Source organism: Camelus ferus, chromosome X (assembly GCF_009834535.1).
Source record: "Camelus ferus isolate YT-003-E chromosome X, BCGSAC_Cfer_1.0, whole genome shotgun sequence".
Taxonomy (NCBI): domain Eukaryota; kingdom Metazoa; phylum Chordata; class Mammalia; order Artiodactyla; family Camelidae; genus Camelus; species Camelus ferus.
The window spans coordinates 37175204-37198006 of record NC_045732.1 but is presented as its reverse complement, the minus strand read 5'-3'; the positions used below and the strand labels follow the sequence as shown (position 1 = coordinate 37198006).

General features: G+C 40.2%; 2 protein-coding genes across 4 annotated transcripts in view; one reads left to right on the top strand and one right to left on the bottom strand.

The window, feature by feature from the left end:
* The window catches only part of TSPAN7 (tetraspanin 7), a 119680-nt gene extending 101811 nt beyond the window's left edge, over positions 1–17869 (bottom strand). The window contains exon 1 of the mRNA XM_032475836.1: positions 17721–17869. Coding sequence (XP_032331727.1) covers positions 17721–17801 — 81 coding nt within the window. The 5' untranslated portion in view covers positions 17802–17869. The remainder of the gene's footprint in view (positions 1–17720) is intronic.
* Positions 17870–17991: 122 nt separating this feature from the next.
* Positions 17992–22803, top strand: part of LOC102508352 (ferritin light chain-like) — a 49973-nt gene continuing 45161 nt past the window's right edge. For all 3 annotated transcript variants that reach the window (XR_004318242.1, XR_004318241.1, XM_032475837.1), the window contains exon 1: positions 17992–18126. The gene's annotated coding sequence lies outside the window, so the exon portion shown is untranslated. The remainder of the gene's footprint in view (positions 18127–22803) is intronic.

Below are 22803 nucleotides of genomic sequence, written 5' to 3'. Positions count from 1 at the left end.
ACAACAATTTTGACATTTGCAAGTCCAAATCTGAGTAACATTAACTGGAAAAAGCAGAACTCAGTGTGTTTAAGATGATTACAAGTACATAGATATAAAGATACAATAACAAAGACCACAGGCTAATTGGAAGTGATATGATAAAGTCATGCTCATCGGGGCTTTTCTGGGAGGAGTGCTTAGGTTCATAATTTCAAACCTATCTGATATCACACAACAGATTAAATCTAGAGCTGATGGTGTCAAAAAATCAATATGCAAAAAGAGGGTCAATTGACAATGGGTTTAGAATAACCACAAGTCTCTGAACTGATGTTTAATAGGCACTATCAGAAGGCAAACACACAAGGTGGATTTGAGAGACTTAAGATTGTATACTCAAGACTAGATGTCAGCTGATTCTACAACTGATATTTATCAGCCACAGAAAATTTTTTGGTTGACAATTATATTTCATGGCAAAAATTTTTATTGTCATTATAAAGCAGAGTACTGTATTTTTTAAATTAGTGGTGATATAATCATAAAAGTAAAAATAGTGATTATATGTGTGAATAAGCCATGAAGCCACATCAGTTTGGATAAAGCAAATGAGTGGAGAAATTTTCAAGGTTAGGTGTAAGGAAAATGAGAGAGAAATAAAGGATCATGCAAATTTCAGGAAATGGCGGAATGGCCCACCCTAATTTCATTTGCTCATTCCAATCACAATTATATTTAACACCAGAGTGCTTTATATCATGGCCATCTCTTATTCACTCATGTGTAAACTAACCAAGACAGTCCTTTTCCATTTCTATTGCACGGTTTATATATCTCCCTTAAAAATAAATTTTTAAAAAATCAGGTTCATGTTTTTTTCATGCTAAAAGAATAATAAGGAAGGCAAATCTGAAACAGTCGATTGGCTTCTAAGTTATCTACTTCAACACAGATAACTGGAATGATCAGATTAACAATGGTCAGCAAACAGCAAAAAACACACTGAATTCTGCATCATCCAAATTCAAAATTATGGATCCTCCTTATTCTTCAGGTCTCAGCTCAAGTGTCACCTGCTCAGGGAGGTTTTCTGGGATCACTCTAACAAGTAAGCCCCCACACCACCATCCCATGAACTCTTTCTTGTAGAGAACTTATCACAATTTGAAAGTGTCATATTTGTTTTCTTTTTATTGTCTATTTTCCTCCCTAACCGAGCAGCTTGTTCATTCTGTTCGCTGCTAAATCCCAGAAACTGACACAGAACAGGCACTCAGTATTCCTAGAAAATTCCTTGAGCAAATGCAATGAATAAATATGGAAAGCTGACAGGTAAGCAGGTAAGTGATTATTATGTGAGTCCGATCAGCACACACCCACAAATTTAACTTAGTTTTGTAGGTGACATGAAAGAACTACCAGTTTTTATCAGATTGTTTTGTTTTAGAACAATTACTTCTACGGAATAGATAGGATGAAATGAGGAGGCTGGAGGTAGGGGACATAGGAAAACAGTGTAATGGTAAGAGAGGTGAGAGAGAAGACAGAGTCAGTGAGATGGGCAGAAGAAAAGTGATGTGTGAGCTACTTGAGAATTAGAATCAACGGAGCGTAGTGATTCATAGGATAAGAGTGAAGGTAAGGCCAAGAGAAAGTCCAGCACTTATAACTTAGGAAAGTGGATATAACAGATACATATATAAAGAAAGGAGATTTGGAGGAGGTAGAAATGAGAGGGGAAAAAAAGACAAACTCCATTCATTAGCTGCTGGAGAGGGGATATTGAGGGGGGCTGCCTTAACATACAAAAGACAATGTAACTTGGCACTTTCTGTTCAACTGAGACTTAACCTGAATGCAGCTTTTTTTCTCTCTCTGACCAGTGGCCCCATCTACAAATAGAGTCTTTAAAAAAAAACAAATCCTCCAAAATCCTTATTAGTTAAACTTTACAATTGTAGGGACCTGATGCAGAGGGCACTCAGCAGCCCCAGAAAAATATTGCCATGGTTACACAGGAACACTAGGTTTAGACAGGTCTGTTGAAGCTAGGCCCCGAGTCAACAGGCCCCAAGGTTCAAAGCACTTCCTTCTGCCACCTGACTGATCTGGGACAGGACAGTATCCCAGTTTGAATGATGGTACAACTAGAACACATGTGTATTAACTAATATAGTTTAAGGAATACTTTATGTTAATGATCTCTGTATTTGTAATGTATGATTTATTATTATCACTGCTGTTTGTGTATGATTGGTCCAAGGAGGCTCATCTATAGGATGGGATTTTAGCAGCCTGGGAGGGCATTCCTTTTTATAACTAGACCTTCTCCAGTGCCCTCCAATGTCTTAAATTCTTAACATCATCGCTAAGATAGTTAATTACCCTGATACAAACAAGAATTCCTTTTGCCATTCATAGGGAGTATGAATGACTGGTCAGATTATTGCCTGCAAACAAGTACAAGGGAGGAAGCAAGATCACTCCAGCTGACACTTTTACTTGGCAATTGTGCCAGTGAGCTTTATCTGTGTGTCCATTTGTGGATTAGATAACTATTTAAGCTAGTGTCAGCTCCATAGGAAAATGCCTGATGATTCCCGCTGCTTTCAGCTTTGTTTCTTTAAAGCAAAGAAAAAACTGCATCCCCAGCAGTTTTTAATGCCTTGGTTTCTGTCTTGTTCTAAGTGGTTGGGAACTTATAGCCATAAGAGACGAGTTCGTATCCTGACCATATTTAACAGCAGCTGGAGAAATAATACCCATGCAGTTTGGGGCAGTAATTTGCAGACTTTTAGGCATATGATTTTTTTTTTTTAATGAGAGTGGAAAGACTCGGGATTCTGATGTCTTGCCCACACCAGCCACAAACTGTAAAGGGAAAAAAGACACTTACAGATTCAGACCTTTGGAAGTGAATGGGCAGTTGCCCAGATGTTCAGGACGAACCCTAAGCCTGACATTAGGATCCTTTAGATAGTCTTCAGTGTCCACTATCTGTGAAGCACTGTAACTCTCACTTGAGAAACTGGAGTTTTGAGGTGGGAGGACAGGAAAAAATGTGAAAAGATGGCCCTGGCCTCAGTTTTCTACAAAAGAGCCATGTGGGATAACTATTGCCACTGAAGTTGTCAACTTTGACCTTTCTGGAAAAACAAGAATTCTCTGTGTATGAAGCCTTGACCAGCTTATAGAAGCCAAGGCTGGAACCAATAAGAACTTGTGCTTCAGGGCAGTGTGAATTCTCAAAGAGTACCCTCTAGCCCATCTACAAAGGTCTACCATGGAGAACTGTGCCCCTGACACTGAGCACTGGGCCAGCGCAGGTGGAGAGGTCCATTTTGAAGCCTCACTTACACATGACCTTGGACTAAATTCTGGATCTCAGCTGCCTCTTCTCAAAATGAGGAGCAGTAATTACTACCTCAACAGGTCGTTATGAAGATGAAACAAGATAATGCATGTGAAGTGTTTAATACTATCCTTGTCCTTTAGTAAATGCTCAATAATCATGTAGCAGCTATTAATAGTAAGAAGACAACAACATCACCATGACCTAAATACAGTGAGCTGCATACAGTCGGTACTCCCTTGTTGCTGCCAGGATCATTTGTAAGTCTTACTTTGCTCCATGTGGATCACTCAGCACTTTTCTCTCTTCTAGCAATAAAAATCCACTTTGAGAAAAACCATTTAAATCAAGAATAAAAATATCTTCTCTAACTCAGACCACTAAATAACACACCTATCAGCTATCAAAGCCTTGTCTGCCTTAGGTTTTTTTATTTTTTGACTAAGTATGAAAAACACACCAAAATATATTAAAAGCTTAACTGTTTCATGATCAGTGCTACACTAGAAACCCTCTCAACTCACATGATCAGGAAATACATATATATATATACACACACCAATGTTCACCAAAGCATCACTTCTTACAAATAAACAGGAAATGAGTGTCCATGGGTAGGAAAATGGATAAATAATGATATATGCATTCAAAAAATGGACTAGATGAGAGGTCAGCAAACTTTCTTTGTAAAGGGCCAGACAGTAATTATTGCTTTGCAAGCCGTACAGTCTCTCTCACAACTACTCAATTCTGCTGCTTATTTACAAAAAGAGGTGGCTGGCGAGATTTGGCCCATGGGCCATCGTTCGTTTACCCCTGAACCCTTGATCCACAGCTATTAACATCGAAACATGTCAAACGTCAGAACAATATGCACAACATGATTCATTTACACAACGTTTAAAAATCTTAAGGCAATACTTTATAGTAATTGTGGATGTGTACATATTAGTAAATGTGTAAAAATAGGCTCAACTGATAAACTCTGAACTCATGACAGAAGATGTACGAGAATCAACCATAATTTTTTGTATATTTCCTTAAAATCCAAATATCCAAGCCCAAAACAACTGAGGCTTAATGCCAAGACCTGATAAAGCTGGGTGGCAGACACGTGGATAATTATCATATTATTCCCTTAGTATTTTATTTGAAATGCAGCCCCCAAATTTCTTTTTAAATATTCAATAGGAACAGGCATTTCCCTTTATTTTGAGGAGACAAGACTTAAAAATCAAGTTGAATGTGTTTTTGCTCTGCATTAATTTAATCCAATTGCTAAAATAGACCGGGCTGAGGAGCTGCCATGTTATAAATGAGACGAGGTGGTAAATACAGGCATCCCGTCTTTGACAAACCAAAGAGAACTATATAAACATGCCCAGGAAAAAAAATTGTTTTTGAAACAGTATTCACTGTTTTCTTAATTAGGAAAGTAATTCATGCTATGTGTAAGGGGAGAAGAAAAACCCTGAAAAATAATGGCAAGCACAAAGGAAAATGTAAACCGTGAATCACCTACCGCCCAACCATGACTATTAACATTCTGATGTGGGTCCCCATCTAGGACTTGTTATGTGCATTTTTTAACTTAGAAAAAAATGGTATACCGTATATACATATTGTTTTGTAGACAGTTTATTTGAACAGATTTTATTAGAATATTCATTTATGCATCTTTTTCCTGTATTTTTACCTCAAAATGGTTCGCACGCTTCACACAAAGAGTTCACTATTGATATCTTAGCTCAAAAGACTTCGATCCCAGTTGCCAACCACGTGGAGAAGTGCATTTCACCTCCATTTGTCGTCTAGACCAAATCAAAGCCCCCCAAAGCCCTCATTGAGCCACGACTCAGAGCTGCCTGTTCTAAGTTGTTTGTAAAAATTGTCTGGCTAGCTACCACCTCTGTAGACCAGGACCATTTGATGAAAAATACAACATACAAAGCAGTTACCTGTTTGTCCTCAAAACATCTCTGAAGGATATAAACTAAAACAACTGCCAACCTTACTTTGTAAACAGAGCAGCTGCTGTTAAGGAGATTAATAAGTAACTTGCTCCTACCCTATAGCAGAACCTTCATCCCTTAAACAAGACTTACTGGAAACTCAGGCTTCCATCAGTGCTGCGGGCTGAGTGCTTTGCTACACCTGTTACACCTATTATCAGCAAGCAATTTAGCATCAACTGCATTTATAACTTTGGGCTTCCTGTGCAGCTGAAAAGAATACTGTTTACAAATTCATGCCACTTACATGAACAAATTGGGCTTTTCTCAACTTTGCATCTTCACATCAACCTCCTCTTTTAACGCCAAATCTGCCTTTCTGATAACTTCATCCACCTAATCACCCTTCTTGGTTAGCCATGGAGCTTTACTATTAGGAAGGAGGAGGAAACAAGGAGAAAAGGAATCATGCCCCTGTGGTCATAGCTCACCGGAACCATGAAAAGTCACTCTTCCAGGCCAGAAGGGAAAAACAAGCATGGGCTGCTGTAGATCTGTCCAGGAACCTACATAGTCTAGTGGCCAGGAGTTCACTGGTCCCACTCAGCTCTCCACCACTCCCATTGACTTAGATTTCCCCTTTCCCTGCCATTTCTCCCCATGTTTCTTTCTCCTGTCCCTACACCAGCTGTCTCTCTTACATCTCAAGTTCAAATGCCTAAAAAAGAACTGCTCCATTCAGATCTTACAAGCCTGATCATCTCAAGTTCTACTGACCAGCCAACAAGCAAATATCCAAGGGTCAGATCCTTTCCCCTGATCAATTAACTGTGACCATGGTGGATGGAGGGATGGGCCAGGAAGTATAGAGATGGCCAAAACTAAAGAATTGCCCAGGACCACTTCTGCCAGCAGAAGACTAAAATGAACCAGCTTCTGAGAGCTGGCCTGGCTTTTAAATCTACTGGTGTCTCAAACTAAACACATCATATTAGTCTCAAACCAACTTCTTCTAAAGTCTGCAATTCCATGAGGGCATCACCATTATCCAGGTTCTTCAAGCAAATAACACTGAGGTTCTCACTCATTCACAATTGTCCTTCCCACATTACAAAGTAGCTTACCACTGTCCTCTACTCTTCATTCCCGTTGTCACCCTGTATTATATCTTTGTTCTTTCCTAGTTGACCTGGTTTCACCACTTGTTGCCTTCCTTATTCCAACTCAGTCAACTTCAGAGTTGTCCACACTGCTTTCACAGGACAATGGCAGAGTCGAGTAGATGCAACAGAGACCACATGGCCCACAAAGCCTAAAATATTTACTATCTGGCCCCTTACAGAAACAGCGTACTGGCTCCTTCCCCAGAGCAGTAGTTCACAAAGTGTGGTCAGTAGGACAGAGCTGGTCAGCAAACTGTTATCAATCTAAAATGAAAAGGAGCTTGCATCAGAATATAAATAGATTTTTTTTTCTAACAAGATTTTCTTAATGAAGAAAGCAGTATGTTAGTTAACAGTCTGGTACTGGCTCTGCACCTCACCATAACTGTTTACTTGACTTTATTGTACTTATGCCATATAATTGTAAACATTTTATAAGCAAATACATTGATTTTTTAATTTAATTGCTTCTGAGTCCCCAGCTTGGTTAAAGTCTCTCTGAATCCCTATATTGTACACACAATCTCTATACTTTCTTACAGAATTTGGTTTTGTGTTTATATCTAAGCATTTAAACCAACTAGAAGTTTTAATATAATTCAAGTAAGGGCTCCATTTTTTTCCCACGTGTGCAGTAGCACCAGCATCATTTAAACGTGGCTTTCTGTCACTAAAATCAATATCCCTTTTCATATATTAAATCATATATACTAGAATTTATTTCTGGATTTGTTATCATTTCATGGTCCTATTTGTCTCTCTGTAAGTCAACGTCATATTGAATCAATTAGTGACTTAATAGTTGTATTAGTTACGCATAGCTACACGATACTATTACCATAAATTTAGAGACCTAAAACATCACACAATTATTATCTCAGAGTTTATGTAGGGTCAGGAGTCTGGGTACCGCTCAACTATGTCTTCTGTTTCAGGGTCTTCCAAAGCTTCAATTAAGGTGTTAGGTGGCTACGGTCTCATCTGAAGCTTAAATGGGGACAGATCTGCTTCCAAGATCACTTGATTGTTGATATCATTTTTCAGGCTGCCAAACTGAAGGCCTCAGTTGCTTTCGGTCAGCAGGAGACTGCCCTCAGTTCCTTGCCATGTGGTCCTCTCCACAGGGTAGATCACAGCATAGAAGCTTGCTTCTTCAAAGCCAGCCAGGGACAGAGTCTCTCAGGAAGATAGACACCACAATCTTATCTAATATGATCATGTACATACATTCAAACACCTTTGCTGTATTCTATTGGTCAGAAACACAGGTCCTGCCCACACCCAAGTGAAGGACGTTATACAAGAATATCATAAATGGGATCATGGTGGCCATTTTATATAAAATAGCTTATTCTGATAACACTGGTAAGGCACACACTTCCTTTTCCCCTCATATTTCTCTTGATTTCAGAGGCATTCACTCTTCTACCTAAATATTATTTTATCAAATGCCACCCCCCCTAAAAAATCCTTTTGGGACTCTACTTGGAATTGCTTTGAACACATTTTTTTTAAACTGATGTTTTTATAATATTAAATCTCCCCAATCAAGAACACAATGTCCTTTAATCTGTTCGGATCTTATGACCCTCAGTAAGATTTTAGTTTTCTTCATACAAGAGCTTTGTCTTTCTTGTTAACTTTATTATGAAATAGTTATGATTTCTGTTGCTACCGAGACTGAAATTTTCCCTCCTCTCCTTTTCTAAGGCTTATGATAAAATGAAATGCAATTAATTTTTAAATTTTTATTTTGCTCCTAGTCACTTCACCAAATTCTCATAGTAGTTTTTTATCTTTAAACTAGACTCTATTAGGTTTCTTAGAATACAACAATTGAATCTGTGAAGAGGTAATTTTATCTCTTCTTTTTCCAACACTGAATTATTTTTTGTCTTACTACATTTGTAGATAAACCAAAATCACAAATAATAATGGTAACCAAGAATCTCCGTCTAGTTCTCAACTGATTCAAATGTTTCTAGTATTACACTACTTGAACAAATATTTACTGTTGGTTTTAACAACTGTTGAATGGAAATCATCTCAACTAATAAAAAAAAATAATAGTGGATACTCCACCCTCAAGGAAGTAGAGCATAACTCCCCACTCCTTAAGTGTGAGCTAGGCATTGTGGTTTTCTTCCAAAGGGTACAGTGTGGCAAGGGGGAAAAAGAGTAACTTTACAGTGAGAAATCTGACAAACTATCTCAGCCAGGTAACCAAGGTCAATATCAACAGTGATAAGTCATGCTGATAGCATGTACTGTTCAGATGATGGGAGGAAAATGTCACTTAACCCCTTTGATCTTCCTCCCCAAACACATAACCCTTGTCTAATCATGAGAAAAATATCATACAAATCACAGTTGAGGGACATTTGTACAAAGTACATGACTCTTCAAAACTGTCAAAGTCATCAAAACAAGGGAAGTCTGAGGAACGGTCATAGCCAAATGAAGTCTAAGGAGAAATGACTACCAAACATAATACGGTAGCCTGAATGGGATATTAGGTACAAACTCAGAAAATCTGAATGAAGTATGGACTTCAATTAATAGTGAATCAATCTTGGTTCATTAACTGCAACATATAAATGTACCATACTGTTGTAGGATGTGAATAATAGGACAAACTGTGTGGTATATGGGAACTCTATGTACTATCTCCATAATTTGTCTGTTCTAAAATTAAGTTTATTTTAAAAAAGAATAAGGAGTCATCAATTTCTCATTTGATTTTTTAGCTGAAATATAGCTGATGTACAATATTATATAAGTTACAGTTGTACAGCATAGTGAGTCACAATTTTTAAAGGTCATACTCCATTTATAGTTATTATAAAATATTGGCTATATTCTCTATGTTGTACAATATATCCTTGCAGCTTATTTATTTTATACATTTTATACAAGTTTATATTCATTTACTCTAAATAGGAATACCCTTATCCCAGTGACAGGGCTAAATTCAGCGACCTAAACTCATTATGTTTTTGGTTTCCACTCAAACCCTTCTGGAATCCCAGCTCTCTTTGGTAGCAAACTATAAAACCTGAAAAGTTAATCACCCTTAATTTCCAGGATAGGGAGTGTTCTGATCAATTTATTCATTTAACAAATATTAACACAATACCTCCCATATGCATATGCAAGAAATTAAGAAGCAACACTCTACACTATAAGAAATAATGCTGCCAAAATATATGTGTCACACTACAAAGCACTTGAATGTCATTTAACCTTCACTACTTGACTGAGGCAGATATCTTCTATTCTGAAGAGGAAACTGAGGCCCAGAGAGAGCATGTGACTTGCCTAAGTTCACACAGCAAATGTCCAAGCGAAGACTACACACAGGACTAGTTTTAAATCCCCTGCAATAGAAGGCAATAGCTAAAAGAACACCAAGAGAGTGATACAGTTTAGAATATGAAGCAGAAATTGGAAGAAGAAAGAAATCTTGAAAAGCTCCATCAGAAATAGAAATTGAACACAAGTAGAGATGAGGATGTGGAAGGGATGTTTAGGAACATTTACCACCCAGCTGCATTATCAAGCTTTGGGTTCCTTTTCAACCTAAGGTCTTTGAGAAGTCCTAACACATTCCCTAGAAATCATAAACTCTCAAATACTGTCTGTGGAACGGTGAGAACAAGGAACTGACCCAGGAATTCTATACATCATTATGATTATGTTTGAAGAATGGGAATTGAGGTGCAGAGGCAATGTCAATTCACTAAGAAACAAGCATTGGTAGTCTGAGGCAAAAATAAAAGTCCCTACATTGGTGGGGGAAGAAGATTGATTACTCAATAGTCATGGTAACTAGTAACCACCGCCACCCACTTCTTAACCTATTTAATCAGTGGCAATTCACCTCTAATCATCAACAACTCAACTAGTTTCAGGAAACATACTTCTGGCTAATTACAATGACAGCCTCACACAATTCAAGGTCAACCAATCAGCAGCAGATGCACTGCGGTGACTGCTTCTCAGAGGCAAACAAGTCTCACCCAAATAGCCATGGTTCTAGGGCCAGGGTCAGCCACTCCTGCCTCTGTAACCAAAGCAACCATCAAACACCACCACACTTGCCCAAAAGATCAGAAATTCACTCATAAACCGTGCTTGGCTAGTACAGTTCTCCCTGTGGTAAGTAAAGAATTCCAGATTTTTGTTTTACATATTGGATGACGGTCTAATCTTTTGACAGAGGGCAAACCAAGCCTCTTCCCCACTTTTCAGTACAACCATAAACAAATACATTCCCCCTAAAGAATGGAAACGACTGTAAACTCTAAGAATTCAATTGCAGACACTTGGCAGAGACTAGTTCATTGGGTGATAAAAATACTGGATTGCCTATATATTGCTTGTAGAACCTTCTCCTCAAACTAGCTTTATGGTACTACAGATCACTACAGGAAAGCATATGGTAAGTATTTATAACAAACTGCATCGCAGGCCAGAGTCACATCCGAGGAATGAGAATCATCTTGGGAATGGTTTAAAAAAATACATACCCAGGCCCCTCTCCAGATCAATTAAAATTGAAACTTCATGAGCTAGGACCAAACATTTGTGTTTTTAAAAGCCCCTTAGTGATTCTAACGAGCACTCCTCTAGTTAATGACTAGCAAGTTCTCCTAGGAATGACAAGGCCGTTTTGGTTCACTAAGAGACCCTGGAGACCTAGCCTCAGACTTTTCAGCAAAGCAGACGCAATCAATAGGCCAATGCTAGATTACTCAATGGCTAGATATTCCCTAGCTATCTCCAGATCCAAGAGACACAAGATGGACCGGGCCTGCTCCTGCTGTCGTATACTGAGTTCTCTGAATCAGTGGTTCGCAATCCTACCTGCACAGCTGAATCACCTGGGAGATTATTCTAAAACTATGAATGCTGGCACCCTCCTCCAGGCCAACTGAATCAGAATCTCTCTCAGAGTGCCTTAGCACTCCTTAGGCAATCCTGATGGGCAAACAGGGTGGAGAATCATGGATCTAGATTTTTCACCTAGTACCTGCAACTGACCCACTCCATCCTCTAGTACAAGGCAACTGCAAGCTCTCCTAAAATAAATGATGATGAAAAAGCCTATCATACCTTAAAAAGAAAGCACAAAGAAAATCTTCCACAGTAGAATTGTGATCCTTAATTCTCACCGAATTATTTCACAGGCTTACATGTTCACGTGATCGAGAAACCAAAGGGAAAACAAGACAAAGAAAAACCCTCTGTCTCCCCTCGCCCCTGTGTCTTTTTCTTGATGAATATGGGGGCTCTATATAAAAGGGGACAAAAGTGTTCAGCCAAGAATGAAAAGCATTCTGTCAAGGCAAGTGGGATAACAGCCAAAAAAAGACATTTAAAAGCAGCAATCCACTGATCTGCTTGTCATGAGGAGATAACCCAAATTGGAAGCTGCTAAAATGGGTCCAAAGGAGAAAAAGACATAAGAACATATTTTTAAAGTGCACTTCAAATTGCTTTAGCAGTGCATTAGTCACCTATGTCAAAGGTTTTACACGTTTAAACAAAGAAACACTGTCACCTTCTGAGGTGCTTGCTTAAAACTACGTAACGCTGAACAGTCAATGAATCATAAGTAATGTAGCTCACGGTAGGGTCAAATCAAGAACTCTAGCTATAATTAAAATTGAGAAAAGTATTTCATTCTATCTGGGTAAAAATTCAGCTAGTTTCTAAGCAACTATTGAGTGGAAAAGACTTAATGTTCCCCAAATGCTATAAAAGGTAGTGCACATATCCTAATTGCATATTGCACAGAAGAAGTAAAGTTGATTAAATAAGGAAAAACTCTTCAGGTTATAATGCACAAGTCCTGTAATAAACATGAAGGGTTATCATCGTAGTAACAGAACACAGCAGAGCAATGACCCATTTAACATCAAGCGCCCTACACCCCACCATACTTTGATCTCTGCTGCTTCCACGTGAAATTAATCCAGCAAGGTCTGCACCAGATTAGAAGACACACGGGCCTTCACACCTGGTGGGAAGAAATTAGATGAGCAGAAAAAACAGCAGCAACCTTCAGAGCTTCGTTCCCATTTGTCCAACTTCAGTCCCTGATGACCAGATGAACTTAAAAGAGGATGTGCTTCAGTAAGCCTGTTCCAACCAGGAACACTCCCCTCAACATTCAAAAGCTTTTTAAAAATTGAAAAGCAGATACCAATATCTATTAGAATAACCCAACTATTGCCATTTTAGATGCTCTATTGAATCACTCACAATCAACTACCTATTTAATTAGTACCATGCAATGTAGAGATACAGATATAAAGGACTTCCAGTTAAAGATGATGAATTGAACACATCCATTTACCTTGGCTATCTCCCAAAACTCCACTGAAATGACACTAAAAGGATTTTTTTTTTAATCCACAATAACAAAGAGAATGGAAGAGGAGACAACCGCAATGACATTTTGGAAGCTGAGAAAAAGCCAAATCCTATGGCAGCTGTGAGAAAAGCCAAGAATAAAATATTTGCACACAAGCACCCCCCAGAAGGCAGCTCCATGCACTCCTGGGACTAGGGATGAAAGGGGGCTAAAATAAGGAGAATCTGGTAAAAAGCTTTATGAAAAGCAATTAGATCCCTTCCAACTTCTAGTCTCTGCCTTCTCCCCCATTCCAGCATGGGTTCATTTTCTAGGGAGGGTGAAGTGAACTGGGGGACAAAAGCACAGTGAACATTGGATTCTACACTGGAAACAGGAGCTTAAACAAGGGTTTATATATTACATGCAGAGATACCCATATCCCTAACCTTATTCATCCAGAGAGAAGATTGGGAGATTCTTCTATAGGAAATCTCATTAGACCAAAGGAAAAGACCTAAAGAGACGGACTTTGGTCTCAAAACTCAACTTACAATCAACAAACTCCTACTTCATGCTAAGAGCTTCCAATCAGCATTTTCAGTGCTCTACTCTTAAACATATACAGAACAGAGAGCAAATGGTTACCAGAAATTTGAGGTAAATCTGTAACATGCCAGAAAACAGAAAAGCTTGGAGGAAACTATGCAGAAAGAAGCAGACGTTAAAAAAAAATCATTAATATTGTCAGAGGGGTTTTAAAATGATACCACATTTATGAAACAAGAGCAGGGTGCTAGAAAAAGAAACAGACTCCAACAGAGAGCTCCTAGAAATCAACGTATAAAACAGATTGAAAAACGTAGTAGCAGGCAAGGTAAAGTGAGAGATCTCCCAGAAAGTAGAACAAAAAGACAAAGAGAATTAGAAAATAGAAGGGGAATAATTAGATGATCTAAGAGGTCCAACAGCGAAAGAGAACAGAGAAAATGAAGGGAAATAAATTTAAAACAAAATAAACAAACAAACAAGAAAACAGTTCAAGAAAACTTCCCCAGACAGAAGGACCTGAGTTTGCAGATTGAAAGGGTGCAAAGGAAAGAGATAAAAACAGACATATAGCAATTGTGAAATTTCAGAGCACTAAGAACAAGAAAGAGATTCCAGAAGCTTTCAGAGAAGAGAAGCAGAATTTAAGAAGAATCAAAATAACATGTGATTTCTCAACAGCAACAAGAATAAGAAAACCTGGGAGAGAAGAAGAAGAGACAGAAAAATTCTTGATGCTACTAGTCTACCAACCATTTTAAGCTCAAATGTCTTCTGGTCCTAAATCTAAACCAAGGTAAGAGAAGAGAAATAGTACTATTAAAATGATTCACAGAGAACCTGAGGAAAAAATTCTGCCTAATCTTTCCTCCATCTTCCAGTTAAAAGCACACTAAGATCATCCTTTCTGTTAGTTACCTGACATAACTTCAGAGGTTATGACAAGTATGTGAGTACCTACTATGTGCCAGACAGTTTTAGGTGCTAGAGAAAGATAAATTTATCAACTGCATTTACTGAATTGGTAAATGACTCTTATAGACAGTATTTTCTTCATGATCTTGCATTTGGCAAAGAATTCTTAGCTATGACACCAAAAGCACAAGCAACAAAAGAAACAGCTAATTTGGATTTTATCAAAATAAAAAACTGTTGTATTTCAAAGGACACCATCAAGAAAGTGAAAAAACAACCCACCAAATAGGAGAAAATATTTGCAAATGCTATATCTGATAAGAGACTTGAATTAATATATAAAGGGCACATACTACTCAATAATAAAAAAGAGTAACCCCAATTTTTAAAAGGGCAAAGGCTATGAATAGACATTTCTTCAAGGAAGATACACAAATGACCAAAAAACACATTAAAAAGATGCTCGACATCATTACTCATCAGGGAAATTCAAATCAAAACCATAAGGAGATACCTACTAGAATGGCTAGAATCAAAAAGTCAGGTAATAACAAATGCTAGGGAGGATGTGGAGAAATTAAAATCTTCATATGCTGCTGGAAGAAATGTAAAATGGTGCCATCTGTATGGCAGTTCTTCAAATGATTAATCACAGAGTTACCACGTGACCTAGCAATTCCAATCCTAGGTATCCTAGGTATCTACCCAAGAGAAATGGAAACTTATGTTCACACAAAAACTTGTACATAAATGTTTATAGCACTGCTATTCATAACAGTCAAAAGATAGGAACAACCCAAACGTCTATCAGTGGACAAATGAGTGAACAAAATGTGATATAATGCTCCATACGATGGAGCATTATTTGGCCAGAAAAAGGACTAAACATGGATGAATTTTGAAAACGTTTTGCTAAGTAAAAGCAGCCATTCATGAAAGACGACATACTATATGATTTCATTTAAATGAAATGTCCAGAAAAGGGAAATCTTCAGAGACAGAAAGTAATTAGTGATTGCTTAGGGTGGTGGGGGTTGTTGGAGGGGAAAGGGGAATGATAGCTAAAGGGTATGGGGTTTCTTCTTCAGGTAATGAAAATGTTCTAAAATTGACTGGGGTGATGGTTGCACATATCTGCAAATACACTAAAAACCACTGAATTGTACACTTTAAAAAGGGTGAATTATATGTTAGTGAATTATATCTCAATAAAGCTGTTTTTAAAAGAAAAAAAAGCATTTAAGGTACAATGGAAAACACAGCATGTGGACCATGGCTTATTAATGAAAATGTCTTACTTAAAATACCCTTGCATCTGAAGACATCTCATTCTTTGGTTGTGAAGTATGAAATGATTACTGAATGCTATTTGACTGAAATGACTGAAAAATGCTTCATTTTGTTTAGCACGCTATAATTTTATTTAAAACTAGACAAATCTTAAAAGTAGGAAAAACGTAAAATGCAGGCACCAAGGGAACTTCAGAGGACATAAAATTCAGTGGTTAAGATGTATTAGGGGGCATTAAGTAATTAGATGCATGGGGTGTTTGTGTTGGCGGGGGAGGTTAAAGAGCTCATATGAAAAGCCTTGATCCAGAAGACTCCCTTTTTTACCAGCCTGCAGTGATGCTGAAAGATTTTTCAGAAAACTAAATATAATTACCCATATATGATTTACTCCAGTAACAAATAGGAAGTCTAGTAAATACTAAAAGGCCAAACACAAAGAGATTTAAGGAAACAAATAAAAAACAAAACCAGTTCCCAGGAATGGCTACTGGGACGTTTCAGCAACCAGGATGCATTATTGTTTTCGCTAAGAAGAACATAATATATGATCTGTACAGAGCTCACAATTCCACTGCTGAGATTTTTCAACCTGCGTCGTTTTCAATCCAAATAAAGTCCATTTCTGGTTTGCCCTGTGTGATATACCAGTTAATTTATCTTATCTCATTGCAGAGTTCTTGGTATGCCTGGTCCCCAGAGTCCAGTTTCCCGACCTGAAGAATCACCAGAGCCCGTGACAAGGAATGTTCGCGGAGGCGGGGGAGGGGGCATTAGGGATTTTTTTTTCCATCCTTAATAAACCTCAGTTCCTGACTTGGTCATTACAAACAGCCTGGTTCACCATTAAGCCGAGTCTGGGTACCTCATAAAGCACTGTGCCTCAGTTTCAAGCCAAAATTAGGGCTAATGGGGAGGGGGGAACAACCAAAGACGGGATTGGTTTTTTTCTGCAGAGCCTCAGGTTTCAAAATGACTGCCTTAAAAGCTGAAAACCCAGATTATTTGGGGGGGTGAGGGGGTGATGACACACATTCATTCTTCTGCGGGGTAGCTGTGGCTTGGTGTGGGAAAGGGGGACTTGGGAGAAGGAAGTCGTCTAGATGGAAAGAGAAATAACGGGGAATGGTCTTTAGGTACCACCCACTTCAAGTGAATCACTGCAGTGTCAGCCCTGCACTGATTCCACGAATTGCCAAACACGATGAGGTAAGGTACAAGCCTGGAGCGCCCCCCTCCTCCTCCCGCGCGCAGAAGGGCGCATCGCTCCGCGAGGTGCACCATGCAGCCCCTCGAGGCTTCAGCTTAGGGGCTGACGTCACCCTTCTGCATTGAGCTTCAAGGACCCGTAGCAGCACCAGTTAGATGGGGAGTAGAGTTGGGGCGCTATTGCCATCACCAAGTGGCGGGGGTCCTCCCGCAGGGCTCTGCGGACTGGGTTCACGCAATGAGAAAAAGACCAGATGAGTGTAAGGGTGGAGGGGAGTGGGAAAAGGGTCGTTAAGCACCATCTCCTGGGTCGCCAAGAAAGCTCGAAGATGCCCCTGGTTTATGTAAGACCCTTTCCCCTCCGTGCGTCTCCGCCCGCCCCCCCATCCGTGTGCTTCGGGGCCTTTGGTCGCCCTTGCCCAGCCAGGCAGTACAGGGCTCCTGGCGCCTGCCTCCCGCAGCCCCAAGGGGTCAGGAATAACTGGGAATCTGGAATCAAACCCTGCGCTCTCGCGCCTGCTCCCAGCCGGCCACAGGTTATCTCCAAGAGGCATGGAGAACAGGCTGGTAAGGGAAGATGGGGAGAGGTGTCCAGAGAGGAAAACAGACGAATAAATTCGCAACTTTCCCAAGAGGCTGACCCTAACTCGCGAGCTTAAAAAAATAAATCAATGTATTAAAAATATTTTAGAAAGGTCGACAACCTGCAGTCACCGCCACCACGCAGCCCCCTGCACCCTGAGCCGCGCAGGGTCCAGAGTCCAAGAAGCCCCAAGCCTGCAACCCGCCATCGTGCAGCCCTGGCCCAGCACCCTGCGCCTGTCTTCTTCAGGAGGGGACCGAGATTTGATTTTTGGTTTGGGTTTTTTCCCTCCCCCTTCCCTTCCAGGAGCATCACTACATGGACTGACGGACGGCGCCCCGGCCACCGATCCGGCGTGGCCACTCACCCAGAAGACGAAGGAGTAGATGATGAGAAGGGTTTTGAGACAGGTTATCACAGGTTTGGTCTCCATTCTCCTCGATGCCATACTACAGAGCTCCGGCGGCGGCGGCGGGCGGCGGGCGAGCGCGCGGGAGGGGGGAAGAGGCGGGGCGGGGCGGGGCGGGGGCTCGTGCCGCGGGAGGCCCCGTGCGCGCGCAGGCGAGACGTTGCGCGTGCGTGAGCGCGCCCTCGCGGAGCGCCCGCTTTAGGAACCGGCCAGCAGCGACTGCGCATGCTGAGAAGGCCGCTCGCCCGGCGAGCCCGCGTAGGCTCAGCCCTCCAGACGAGGAGCGGGCCGGGCATCCGCGAGGGAGTGGGAGAACCTGGAGGCCGGGTCGAAGGTCAGGGCCTCTTCCAGGCCGCCACAGCACGTAAGTTTCTGCTTTGTACATAGTAGGCTTTACATTTGCAGGCTTGTCTGCACCTGGCTTACTGGTATCCCCGAAAAGCAATCAGATTTCTGCATTTGGACGCCCCACCAGGCCTTCTGAGATGGAAGTGGCCCAGTAGTCATGTCCTTGGAATAAGCGGGCCTTGTCTGTGCCAGTAACAGACTGTGACAGGTGGCCAGAGATACAGCTGGAAGGCTGGTCAGGAAACCGAGAGCTCAGACACCCCAAATCCTTGCCACCACGGGAGCTCCATGTTTTAGATTTCCTCACATTTTGAAATCATGCAGCTGAATGACAGGAAGTTTCTATATGAAGGTACCATTCTTTCTGTACATAAAATGTATAACAGATAACAGAAAAAAAAAAGTTTTAAGTCCCTGCAGATCATTTTTCCCACCCTCACAAGTACAGACCACCTCACACTCAGGAAAGAGAACTGTATCAAGGTCAAAAAATAATGTTCAAAAACAATTCAGAAGTTCCTCAAAAAGCTAAACATAGAGTTACCATATGACCCAGTGATTCCACTCCTAGGTACAGACCCAAGAGAAGTAAAAACATTATGTTCACACAAAAGCCTTTCCATGAATGTTCATAGCAGCACCATTTACCATAGCCAAAAAGCAGAAACAACCCCAACGTCCATCAATTATAAATGGGTGAACATGATGTAATGCATTCATTCAATGGAAAATTCTTTGGCCACAAAAAGGAATGAAGTACTGATACACGCTATAACATGTATGAACCCTGAAAATATGCTACGTGAAGGAAGCCAGATACAAAAGACCACACAGTGAATGTTCTATCCAGAATAGACAGATCCCTAGAGACAGGTTAGTGGTTGCAGGGGGCAGCAGGAATGAGGAGTGACTGTTAATGAGTGGGGGGTTTCTTTTAGGAGTGACAAAAATGTTCTGGAATTAGATTGTGGTGATGGTTGCCCAATTTTGTGACTATACAAAAAACCACTGAGTTGGACGCTTTAAAAGGGTGAATTTTATGGCACGTGAATTATATTCCAATAAAAAAAAGTACACTCCACCCAGATTTCCTGTGGCTGGTTTGTAGAGGAACACACAGCACAGATTCTTTGGGAGATTTAGCCTGATTCTTGAGAGGCTCCGCAGTCAAAACAGCAACACTATCCCCGGCCAACTCAACTGTGGATGATATTAAAGATAGTTTTTGTGAAAGCGTGAAAAACAGAGTCAATAAAGCTTGAGGAAAGCCTGCCAAGGTCACTTGCAGGAGTAATTATTACCGCCAATGGGTTGTACATGGTCCCAGGTCAGTAAGGCCATTGTATAAACAGGACACAAATATGAGGAAGAGGAGGACTTGCTTAAGGTAATGATCAACCATAACAAAGAGGTATGTGGTCATAGAGGGGAGTGGAGAGAAATATGGGTGCAGGTGGAAAAAGATTAGGAACAGATTGGCAAGGTTTCCCTTAGAAAGGAAGGCCTTGTGCAATGATTCTGTACTCTGGTTGCTCATTTGCATCACCTGGAGCACTTAAAACCACACAAAGCTATGACTGCCTGTGCCCAATCTCAGGTAGCCTGAGTCAATTGGTTTGGGGTTGAGGGCTCAGCAGGTTTTAAAGTTCTTCAGGTGATCCTAATAGGAATCAAGAGTTGAGGAACACTGTCCCGAGTGCAATGAGCTTAAACTCAACTTCAGAAAGGAGCTTTCTTCACTTTTATAGTCCCTGGGCAGCAGCGAGAAAAGGTTACTGAAAACTTCAAACCCAGTGGGTACTCTTAGCTGCAAAAAGTCTTGCCCATGCATAATTATTCTGTAAAGGGGTCAGAAATCTGTTTTTCAACCCAACAGGGACACCACTGAGCATCATAGATAATTCCATGAGTTAATATATGATATTCACAGATGGCACCCATCAGCTCAACTAACTCACCATTTCACAGTTTGTCCGGAGCCTTTAGGGGAAAATTTGGGCTGTTCTAGCGAAAATAAGTTATTTAAATGTAAAAATAAATATGAATATTTGGTAATGTAATTAATGGGTAAATTAACATAGCCATAGCTAGATCCTTGCTAGGGTGACCAACCATGCCAGTTTTCCCAGGACTGAATGATTTCCTTTAACTCTGGATTTTTATTGCTAAAACTGAAACAAGTCAGCCACACTGTCAGTGAACTAGCAGCCCTGGCATCCTCTGGGAGAGCTTATTGAAAATGCAGAGCCTCGGGCCTCACCCCAAGCCTATGTTAACAAGATCCCCAGGGGGTTCAGATGCACAACAATGTCCGGCATTTTGTCATGGATTGAATTGTGTCCCCTCAAACGACATGTTAAAGCCCTAACCCCATTACCTCCGAATGTGACCTCATTTGGAAATAGTGTTGTTGCAGATGTAATTATTTAAGAGGAGGTCATACTGGAGTAGGGTGAGCCCCTCATCCAGTATGACTGGTGTCCTTAAAAGAAGAAAAGACCCGGAGAGAGGGCTATGTGAAGACACAGAGACACACAGGGGAGAAGCTGTGTGACTGATGGAAATATTGTAACTGTAAGCCAAAGAGAGCCAGGGATTGACTGTCACCACTGGAAGCTAAGAAGAGGCAAAGAAGGATTGCGCCCAGTCTCAGAGGGAGCATGGCCCTGCTGACACTTTGATTTCAGACTTTTGGCCTCCAGAACTGTGAGAAAATACATTTTAAGAATTATTTTAAGCCACACATTTTGGGGTACTTTGTTACAGCTGCCATGGGAAACTAATAAATGTCTAAGATTCACTGATCTCCAGTCCCTCAACATATAACCACAGCTACCATATCACCCAGCAGTTCCACTGCTAGGTATATGCCCAAAAGAATTGAAAGCAGGTGTTCTAACAAAAACACATACATGAGTGTTCATAGCAGCACTAGTCACAGTAGCTGAAAGGTGGAAACAACCTAAACAAATGTCTGTCAACTAAGGAATGGATAAACAAGATGTAAATCCACACAATGGAATATTGCTTGGTCATAAAAAGGAATGATATACTGACAATATGGATGAATCTTGGAAACTTTATACTGAGTGAAAGAAGTTGGACACAAATACCACATATTGTATGATTCCATTTGTATGAACTATCCAGAACAGGAAAATCCATAGAGATGGAAAGCAGATTAATGGTCTGGTTGCCTGGGGATGGAGGAGGAGGGGATCGAAAGTGACTGCTTAATAGGTACAGTGTTTCTTCTTGAGGTGATGAAAAAGTTCTGGAGCTAGATAGTGATGATGATTGTACAACATTGTGAATGTACTTATTGCCACTGAATTGTATACTTTTAAATGGTTAAAGTAGTAAATTTTATGTTATGTGTATTTTGTGATACATGCAAATAACATATAACCACAGCAAGTTCAAATGCCCTGTGGCCTGAAGGAATGGTACACTTGGGGAGCTGACAGAAGTTCAGCAAGGCTCAACAGTAGGGGCAAAAGTAGTGTACAGGAGGCTGGAGAGAGGTCAACCCATCCAGATCCTATTAGATGATAATAAATCAGAGTTGGAATATTTTGCTTAAAAACAAGGGGAGCTTTTGGGTTTTATTTGCCTTAAATTGAACAAGTACTTCAAGGAGAACTAGACTGCCAGCAAAGCACCTACCTGGTCCCTGTTCCTACTGTCACCGCCTCAATCTATTGTTCACACAGCAACCAGAGTGATCTTGTTCAAACACAAACCATATCATGTCACTCTCTTGCTTAAACCCCTCCAGTGATTTCCCATCATTGCACAAAGAATCAAATTTGGACTATCCCAAATTTATCCCTTCCTACCCCCTCTGCCTGGTAACCATAAAATTTGTTTACTGTGTCTGCAAGTCTGTTTCTGTTTTGTAGATGAGTTCATAATGTCCCTTTTTTTCTTTTTTCTTTTTTTTTTAGATTCCACATAGGAATGATATCATATGGTATTTTTCTTTCTCTTTCTGGCTTACTTCACTTAGAATGATGATCACTAGGTCCACCCATGTTACTGCAAATGGCATTATTTTATTCTTTTATGGATGAGTAATATTCCATTGTATAAATATACTACAACTTCTTTATCTAGTCATCTGTCCATGGACATTTAGGTTGTTTCCATGTCTTGGTTATTGCATATAGCGCTGCTATGAACATTGGCGTGCATGTATCTTTTCAAATTACAGTTCCCTCCAATATAGCCCAGGAGTGGGATTGCTGCATCATAGGATAAGTCTATTTTTATTTTTTTGAGGAATCTCCATACTGTCCTCCATAGTGGCTGCACAAAACTACACTCCCACCAACAGTGCAGGAGGGTTCTCTTTTCATGATTGATGGCCATTCTAACTGGTGTGAAGTGATACCTCATTATAGTTTGATTTGCATTTCTCTGATAATTAGCTATATTGAGCATTTTTCATGTGCCTATTGGCCATTTGTATGTCTTCATTGGAGAATTACTTGTTTAGGTCTTCTGCCCATTTTTGGACTGGGTTTTTTTTTGTTTTGCTTTGTTTTTTGTTACTAAGTTGTATGAGCTGTTATATATATTCTGGAAATTAAGCCTTTGTCAGTCGCATCATTTGCAAATATTTTCTCCCATTCCATATGTTATCGTGTTGTTTTGCTCATGGTTTCTTTTGCTGTGCAAAAGCTTGTAAGTT